The 10,337-nt window shown below is 37.1% G+C and overlaps 1 protein-coding gene across 1 annotated transcript in view; it reads right to left on the minus strand.

Moving 5' to 3' along the window:
• Positions 1 to 10,337, minus strand: part of LOC118737026 — a 116,120-nt gene that overhangs the window by 104,854 nt on the left and 929 nt on the right. The window contains exons 2-3 of the mRNA XM_036467259.1: positions 6,360 to 6,799; positions 2,901 to 3,011 (exon numbers count right to left, since the gene is read on the minus strand). Of these exons, the coding sequence (XP_036323152.1) occupies positions 2,901 to 3,011; positions 6,360 to 6,755 (507 nt within the window). The 5' untranslated portion in view covers positions 6,756 to 6,799. The remainder of the gene's footprint in view (positions 1 to 2,900; positions 3,012 to 6,359; positions 6,800 to 10,337) is intronic.

Below are 10,337 nucleotides of genomic sequence, written 5' to 3' on the forward strand. Positions count from 1 at the left end.
GCTAATGCCCATATCGCACACGATCTTCAAAGGTGACACAACTCAAAATTACCCGTTCGTCAGAAATGGCGAAAAACTATTTCTTAGCACATGCTAATCATATGGGCAAGCGAGACTTTACCTTAGGTTTTTTCAACAAATTATAACAAAAATTTACTGCAGCTTTTGCTGAAAGTTAAATAAAAGCTATGTGTACATTTCTAATGCATAGTTTCAAAAATGTCAAAATTTTAGTTGTGTCACTTTTGAAGATCATGCACGATATATCTGGCAACACTAATCCAATGGCGTCAAAGTGACATGCGTTTGAAAGGTGACATTTTAGGCTACACTTTAGGTAAATTCTGTAGTTCGAAGCTCGCGCAACAGGTTATAACGATTTGAAAACAAGTGAAATATTTGAATGGATGCGCTGCGTGGTGCTTTTCTACTTAAAAAAAAAGTAAAAATACTGCACAGAATTTTTGTATGCCGTATGAATTAACGCGAAAAAATTAGATTTATTTAGAATTAGATTAATTTAAACAATGTTATTGTGACCAAAATATTACAGCCGATTCTTAAAGGATTTTTCCCATAAAATCCGCATTTGACAGTAAAGATATTAGATTGGCTCTAGTTTTCGAGCAACCTATGTTTAGAGATGTCGAAAAACGCGTTTTTGAACATTATTCAGCCCCTGTAAAACAATAAATTGATGCAATATATTTGTCTGTGTGGGAGGATATGAAAACCTCAACATTGCTTTTTTTATGATTTAATCTCCAAATACCGATGGACACTGACACGAGCAGTGGAAATGAAGATGAGGAAGACACCTTTAAATTCAAATTGCTTGAAAACTATACCCAATTAAAAATTTTTAAGATCAGATTCGGGCCACACGGGACAAATCCCATATAGGATTGTAATATTTTAGTCAAAATAAATTTTTTTGGCCTGTGTTATGTATGAAATTTCCAGCGCCTCCGCTTCAATTGGCACAAGTGATCCAAAACTTGAAAAACAAGAGTTAACAAATTGTACGTACCTGTATTAAAAAAATACTAACATTTGTCTTTCAACTCACCACAGCCTTTTGAAAGACAAAAGTCTTTATATTCCGGCAACTATCTTGAAAGCTCTGCTAATGAGGAGATAGCGTTATTATATTTATCGTTTAGCAATAAGTTTTCTAAAAAACTAAAGGAAACTGGAATTTTTTTCTAGCACGAAAAACTATTTTTATATTTGAGAAAATGAAAGAAAAAAAATAAAAAAGATGAATGAAAAATGCTTCAAAATCATTCTTTAAAAATTTAGGAAAAGGGTTTTCTTTACTTAACTTTAGTGTCCATTAAATGCCGGTAACGAATCTGAGAGGGAATTTTTTCAAATCATTACTGAGGAACACTTTAAGTTATTGTTAAATGAATCTGAGTGCGGCAACAAGTGAAACCAATATTTTAAGCTGAAAAACGGCAAATTGCAAATATCTCTAAAACTTATCCATAGAAAACAATTAGCTCGATTTTCGGAATCAGCGAACAATTCTACATAGCAATTGTATAAGGGCATCCGGTGGACAAAAAAAAACGCTTACTTGTGATCCAGTGTTATATATCATGCCTTCTCTAAAAGGAAGTCACAGCTGAAAATTCTATTAGTGTCTTAAAGCAGCTGAATGAATAGATACTGATCTTAACCTAACCTAACGCTTTTACTCAGTAGAATCTTTTGTTGCGCTCAATAGTCAAACAGCAACTTGCTTTCTCTCTTTTTTTTTTAAGTTACTCATACGCCCCGTTTGTCAAGCAAACAATTCGACAACGCATTGGACTCGGGTAGCATTTCGTAAATTGATTGGACAAACCACATTAGACTTTTTCGTGTGTTTTTTTTTGCAAAAGTACCCAAATGTACGCGGAAATACGTATGGACATACATACATACAAATGTAAGTATGAATGTAGTTAAGTAAACATCGACGCGGAAAACAGTGCAGTGTGCGCAAAAAGCTTGCAACTTTGGCAAAAGCAAACTTAATTTAAGTATGCGCGCTTGTTAGTTACCCACTCAGTCGTACACTCTCACACTCACTTTTGTTGCAGTTGTGCACATTTACTTAGCGCAGGCATACCAAATTGCCATTGCGAGCGTGTGTGTGTGTGTGTGTATATGCAAGCCGCTTTTGTTTGTGAGCGCGCGTACAAATAAAATCTCCTAATGTTTACTTAAAATGGTTTTTGAATGCATTTTTTTTCCTATCGTTTTTTTTCGTTGCAACGATTTTGTTTTCTTTTTGAAGTTTGTTGCAGAACAAATATTTAATAACAATTGCAAAGCGCAGCAAGCAAAAGTAAATATAAAGTTTGCCTTCATACGCCGCGCGGCTGTGATTAGCAATTGCAACTGCAACCCGGCGCAATTACACAATGATACGAGTACATAAACGTATGTATGTATGTATGCCTGACCACTTGTTCAAGATACATATATACATACAGATGTACATACATATTTGACTTTTCGACTGCTCGCACGACTAACCGCCTCAGCACGTCCCGCAGTCGAACGGCTTAACAACCTACATAAATTGGCTGGCATACACACGCACACTCGTACATGTACTCAATTCACTATGTTGGCGTTATTATTGCCTAACTATGCATATCGAGCACACAAACATTCTATACAAATATATGTACATACATACACAAACTTCTCTATGTTGTGTGCGTGCAAATATTCATGAGCACGCTCCCCCAATCACCGCACCACCGACAGTCGCCCTCACCACCGCCAAGTTAGTCATAGTTAGTCAGCTAGGCAGGCAGCCGGACAAAGTTAATAGCGGCGCTCCCCTTAAATGCCATCAAACTACTGACACAACTCATCGATATGCAACGCATGCAACTTACCTCAAGGCAAACAGGACACTCCAATAATTGGGCAATGTGTTGCAGGCATGTGGCGAACTTCTGCAATGACTGCTGATTAATACTGGTATGCTGTTGATGCTGATGTGCGCGCTGCCACAAGTTGCAAAGTATGCAATGGTCACATGAAAATAGAAAATACAGCAGAAAAGTAAATTTAGAAAAAATTGGCAGTTGCAAAGTAAATGACTTTAATTGGGAAGCACGAAAAAGGAGGTTTTAAAAGTAGTAAATAAAGCGAAAAAATCATAAAATAAAAATTCAATAAAAATATGAAGAAGTGGAAAACACTGAGAGGCTTAACGATTTTTTTTAGATCTATAAAATGACATAAGTACGGATGCCAAAGTTTTGAAGATTACTCCAGCAGTTTGAGAAATATACTAATAAGTTAACAAAAATATATTTTAAATATCAATTGGGATGAAAGCTTTGGCGTCGTTGATGTGACTATTTGTTTTGATAAGTTTAGAAGTACCGAGTTTAATTTATGCAAAGAATATATACCCATACGCGCTAAATTACCATACAAGTTTCCTTGGTATTCAAAAGAGCTAAAGCGTTTAAAGGACTTGAGAAATAAGTTATATAAGGAGTAGAAGTTCTGAGGCCACCAGGTGATAGACTGAATATGATCGATTTTGGCGGAAAGCGAACATAGAACATCCACCAAAACACATGCATATCTTCTGATCGAAAACTGAGAAAGAAATCCAACAATTTTGCGATAGCCAGAAGATACTATCTACGCCACTCGATTCTAGCACCCGCTCTCTGAGAGTTCTCTTCTAAAGAGTCGTGGTCTATCCAATAATTTATTATGCGGTCGCTGATGCCAAATCACCATGACATCACATAGTCAACGCATAAATAATGGGACTATGATAGCTTTTTCAGGCCACGATGGTTTCCCTCTAATTTATCTTCGTACAATTTTTTTTTTTTTTTTTAATTTAGCTCCAAAGGAAAGCTAATAAGGAAAACAGCTGCAAAATTTCCGCAAGAGGTAAAAAAATGTATACGAAGGCGTGGAGAAAACTAATGACGCAGTTCGATATCACTTACCCAAATGCGGTGAAACCGTCCTGCCCAGCCATGTCTTTTTTGCGGCTATAACAGTGTTATTTAACCGTCTATGACACTCGTACATAACTCAGGGCTTTTGTCGACCTAAAAACTAGCAAAAAATTACACAGAATTTAAAAAAAAATGCTCTTAATAATTCATAAGTAAAACTGAAAAAAATTCCTGGAAAATGTTTGAGTTTTATGAATTTCCTTTTCATCGAAACGCCAGAAGTCATTCCAGTCGCATATCCAGAACTGATTAATTCTGAACAAAATTCACGAATTGAAAGCAGGCACATTATAGGGTTTTTGATATGTTAATATCTTAGCTCTCGATATAGCTAAAATTTGTAACTCCTACTTGTGTAAGGCAGCAGAAAATCTGTAATAGTCTCTTGTATGTACAAATGAACATTTCTCGAAGAACTCACGACTATTTGAAGCCCATTTTGCGACTAGTTCACGACTAGTTTAGCACAATTTCAAGACTAGTTTGGGATCATTTCGGAACTGTTTCAGTACTTCTTCAGGAATCATTTCGGTACTATTTCGGAACAAATCGGAAGATGTTCAGAACCATTTCAGTACTCGTCCACGACTATTTGATAGCCATCTTGAGGCTAGTGCTGAGCCATTTCGATACTAGTTCGACCTTATTCAAAGAGCATTTTAGGACTAGTTCGGTATTATTTTAGGTCTAGTTTTGCAGTATTTTGGAGATAGTTCCGAATCATTTTAGGACTAGTAAGCGTCTATTCCAGAATCATTCCAAAACTTCTTCGAGATCATTTCGAGACAAGTTCACGACTTTTTCAGAACTATTTCAAGACTTCTTCAGCACAAATTTTGGATTAGTTCGGTATCATTTCAAATTTCATGAGCACCTGATAATTACGCCTTTTTTAGGATTTGGGATCTAGGAGTGGAACTTCTATATGTATACCTAGGAAACGTCTCCGAAGCTTCAGAAAATAGATGGCATTGCGCCGAAATCCGAATAATATCCCATCATTTCTTTATCCACATAAATATACGAATGTATGTCCGGATATCCGCATAAACGGTTAGTCCCAGCCCTAATTGACACACAAACATACCTACATATACTTACATAGTAAGAGTAAATAGGCAAGCAGCAATTTTTGTTTCAGTGCCTACTATCTAGAACTCCCTACACATGACCTTGAATGGCAGATTTTGTTAATTGATATGCGTTCATGCGCCCAGCTATATGTTACCGTTTTGCTGCAGCAAGCAGCTTCTGTTAAATCGGAAGTCTATGTGTTTACGTGAGTGTACATATGTCTGTGTGTGTGCGGGTGTGTGTACAATTAATTCGGTAGGCAGCCTATACTTGAATATTTAGGTCAATTAAATTGTAATGCTTGCCGCTACTGCACGGATAATTCAATAAAACCGTTTGACTGTCAAACTAGAGGGGTGGGGAGGGGAGGAGGAGGTAGGTTCAAGTTGTGTTGCACAGTGAATGTTTGTGATATTAATGTGTTTGTACGTAGGCAGGCGCAGAGCGTGCTGAAATAATTAAATTAATATTTAGGTAATGCTAATGTTCGTTGAAAGTGTACGGCAGAAGCTTTGCTGTCCTCTGTAAGCCCAATTTGCCCGATTAAATGAAAACGTTTGCGTGCAACATTTAAGTGGGAAGCATTTGTGCGCTGGTATCGCTGGTGTCCGTCAAAGATCAGATGTTAAACTAAATAATTTAAGTGATAATTACGGCAGTTAAACTGTATTGGACATATGTAAATACATACATACGGTGTTAGCGAAATTGTGCGGGAACGCTGTTTTTTTCTCTCTTAACTGCGCACTTATGTAGATATAATTAACTACAAATATAGTATTTTGACCGTCAGTGTTGCTTCGTTAAACTGTTAATTAATAACTTAACTAACTATGCATAAAAATATTGAAAAAAAAACAAAATGATTTCCGAATTCATTGCATGCGCAACGTTGCTTTCTGCTAGAGCAGCTATGAAATTTAGCGAGGCATTTAATATCTACCGTTGAAGTAACACTATTGACCTACATTGGCAGCGTAGCATTACAACAACACAAACAAGTCAATCTATTGCTAATGTTTACTTGCTACTGCATTACTTATATAACAGCAAAGCATGTTGATTACACTAATTTGCCAAGATTTCGTAAAAAATAAAAATAAAAATAAAATAAAGCTGTAAGAAAATTACCATCGCGTGACTTACAAAATGCACCACATTCGACACGTTCTGTGCGCTTGCACAGCAACAGTAAATTGTCATGTTAAAAATTTTCAGCGCTTGACTGCACTGCAAAGTTTCTTCCAACTTCAAAAAAAAAAAAAAAAAAAACTAATCCACTCAACTCACCTTTCTTCTACCTTCCACCGCCACTGCTGCTCTTTCGCTGTCATTGCTATTTGTAAAATGCTCCTGCGCGTCGCTGTCCTCATCATCATCTTCCTCATTTTCGTCGCTGCAGCAGCTATCCGCCTCTACTTCCTTACGCCAAATCACGACCGTCACATCGGTTGCACCACTTTGCCAATGCTCACGTATTCTCGTTGCGATTTCGAAGATTTTCTTTCCCAACACATCACTGCCATTGAACTCCAGTACTGTATCACCGACGCACATACCGGCCTCTTCTGCGCTAGAGCCCTCCTGTATGCCACTCACCCATGGGTATGGATCCCAGGGTGCTCGACTAAGATGCAGGCCAAGTGTTCCATTTGGGCATGCATTTATTTTGCAAATTTTTAACATTTTTCAACGGGCAGTTAAGATCAACTTTTTAGTGATGACAATAACTGCAATAAATGAAGCATAAGAATTTGAAAAAAATTGGAAGAGCAGTATATATTTAGGTATGTATTTAAATATTGTAAAAGCTTTCCCAAATTTGGATGCGACTAAGTATATACTACTTTAATCAGTGGCTTATTTCCGTAATACTTAATTCAATCGAAAAAGTACTAGTAACCACAACCGGCATCGTAATCCTAATCATAACCATTACCATAATCATAATCATAATTTTAATTACAATCGTCAAAATAATAAACATATTCATAATCTTAATCACAATCATAATCATAATCGTAATGATAAGTCGCAGTCTTAATCCTAATCTATAGATTGAATACTTCAGCGAAGAAGTGCCTTATAAGACGAATAATATCTTAGCCATCAGTAGCTTTTGTCAACGATTAAAGATTTGGTCTTGAAATGAATGAATCACCGCTTTAGCTACAGTAGCCACAATGAAATTGTAATCTTTCGCAATCTTTCGCAGCGGTATACATATATAGTCACTTACGGAACGACCCGTGCGCACGACTAACAAAGCCATAATATTTACAAACACAACAACAAAATGAACAGCTGTTTCGGTACGAGCGTGGCCGCGGTACCATCAACGTTGAATTAAAATGCTTGTCACTTGACTCTTGGTGCTCTTCGCTCACCCGTTCGCGTGATGATGCGTGTTTGTTGACGTGCATTTAATTGCCGGTTGAATTGGCACAAAGCCTTCACCTACAAAACTGATAACGACAACAAAGAAGAAAACAAAATAAAAAAATGACACCATTGCTAGCCCTTTTTTTGAGCTGTGTGCAACCGCAGAAAAACCCAGCAAGAAAAAAATGCGTCCACTGTCATTACAACAGACGTGATTACACACCTTTGCATAGTATTTACAACGCTATGTGTATGCAGTATGCCATTTACTTATGTACATTTATAAAAATCGATGGTCCTTTGCAATAACGACACAACTCAAAATTTCATATATTTCAGTAGAGCTAATTAAAGATTTTGTGTTTCGTAATTTCGCAAAAAAAGATTTGTCTTATAATGAAATTATTCCGGATTATTTGCAGCTATTCAGTAGGGGAGCTTCTGTAAGCTTTCAAATTATTATTTTTTCTAAAGTTTTGGTAAGTGTTGGACTGCAAAAATCCAAAATAAGTAACAACTCGTAAGTAGTTAAACAAAAAAAAAAATCAATTTGTATTGCTGAACAACGGCACAAAGTGTCGTTATTTCGCATAAAAGCGTGACTAACCTATCGAGAGTTTTTGACTTATGCCTATATTCACGATAAATGTGAGCCATGTGCCACTGTTCAGTAGTAAGGTTTAGGTTTTTGACAAATGGCAAAACAGCGCTTCTGCCGGATTGGTAACAACTAAGCCTATGTCGATTTGCCATAGAAAAATACGGCTATTTATCAACCTAATCCGCTATCTAACTCAAAAACATGTAATTTTGAGTTGTGCCGTTATTGCAGAGGACCATCGAAATATACAATGTTGCTCACTTACATATGGAACTTGCATACATACATACTCGTGTGTGCAACAACAGCACGCCCAAATATTCATTTGTTGTTGTTAGTTGCTCGGTTGGCTGGCTTCAAATGGCCAGCTGTGTTGTTGCTGGGGGCGCTGGCCGATCACTCGCCTAGCAATTGTTGTTTTCATGTTGTTGTTTTGGTTGGACCCCATTTGCAAATGACATCGTTTACAGGGCGATCACGTTGTCGCCATCGAAAGTGAAGTGCGCATCCAATGAACGCATTAATGCCTCTAAGCCTTCGGTTGGCGGCATTTTCGGTGATGGCAAAGCAATTGCATAGCTTATGTTGTTGTTTAGTTGCTAAACGTGCCGCAGGTGTATGGAGATATTAAAGCGATTTGGTGACCTTGAGTTTAATAGCGGCAATGCAAAGGGTCACTTGGCCAAGGAAATTGTGGAAATTCAAATTCAACTCCTAGAAGTTCCGGCACTTGCTGGAAAATGATTGAGGAAATGAGTTACGATTTCCTAAAGCTGTTCAATCTGCTAGATGAGCAGCGGTGTAAATATATGTACATATGTATGTATGCTTATATGTAGTGTAGTATATGGTAAGATTTTAGGGTGAAAACAGAAAGAATATTTATTATAGCAAAATATTTTAATTACACGATAATAACTAGGTCTTGCGCAGCGGTTCAAATTTCTTTCACTACTAATATATAAATCGCCGATGAACAATTTCTTGTTTAAACAGAATTGAGATTCGATAGCAAAATTTCTCGGCTGTTCACTGTGATGGCAGCTACATTTACGGAGACGTGATTAGATCTTAAGATATCCGAGTTGATGCTGGCTCCTCGCATGCTAAGAACACTCGAATCAACAACGTGTCCACCCAAATGGATGGTGTCTGACATAATCAACTTACATTTCGTACGTAACTGCAACCCTTGACTAGTTGTTGAAGAGAATATCAGAATCTTTCTGAATGATGAAAAAGGCTCCAATCAGTTGGTTGCAAACTGGTAATTTGAAGACAGAAGCAAATAATATTGCTCTCACCAAAATCTTCCTGTCCACTCCTGATGCTGTAGTCATGGCGCCAGTAATGCCTAACCACGCCTGGCTTTATGAACGGTTTTACATAGAAACCGTGGTTTTGGCCATAGACGAATGTAGGCATGAAGTCTGAATTGTTCGAGAACTTTAAGCGCTCAATTTAACTTGAACTCGGAGACAATTAGGCTTGCGCTTCTTTCCAACAGAAGGCTGAGACCTTCCAATTTTTCTTTTCCGTTTAAACAGGTCTAGGTTTAAATTGTTGGGCTGAATAGCAAGACCATACAAAGTGCACAATTCATGAATCTAATCTGATGGTATACATATGTAAGATGAAATCCTATACGAATGCAAGAACACGAAAATGAATACGAAAGAGTACGAACACGAAGATGAGAAAGACGAGCATAAAGACAGCACCGAAACGATGACGAATACGGAGAACGGAGATTAATACAAACATGACGACAAAAGAGAATAATACGACGATAAATACGAAGGCCATGCCATCCAAAGACGAGTACGAAGACAGCGATTGTAACGAATACAAAGGTGAATGATACGGAGCCATACATAAATGTAAGTATAAAAAACTAAAAGGAAGGTGGAACAAGTAATTTTTAAGTTAAAAACAAAACCGATTTCACTTCCCATATAAAAATTTAAGATTATCATTAATTTCTTCAAGATCCACTGATCGGATTTAAAGCAAATTCGAATGAGACCACCTTTGAGGGAACCTTTCCTTTAAAAAAGGAATTATAGAAATCGGTTGACATGGCCCTAAGTTATGCGGTAACATACATAAAGAAAAATATATATATTCCGACGAATTGATAACCTTACCCTTTTGTTGAAGTCGGTGAAAAAAAGGTTTGGCAACTGTAAAAACTAGAGAGCGGTCGAATTTCGCTAGTAACTGACTCTCCTTGTCTGAATTACTTTACTTCAAGTTCATACATATGACATTTTAAATATTTACTC

The sequence above is a fragment of the Rhagoletis pomonella genome, unplaced genomic scaffold (genome assembly GCF_013731165.1).
Source record: "Rhagoletis pomonella isolate Grant_MI unplaced genomic scaffold, Rhpom_1.0 Rhpom_scaffold_00004, whole genome shotgun sequence".
In the NCBI taxonomy this organism is placed as follows: Eukaryota; Metazoa; Arthropoda; class Insecta; order Diptera; family Tephritidae; genus Rhagoletis; species Rhagoletis pomonella.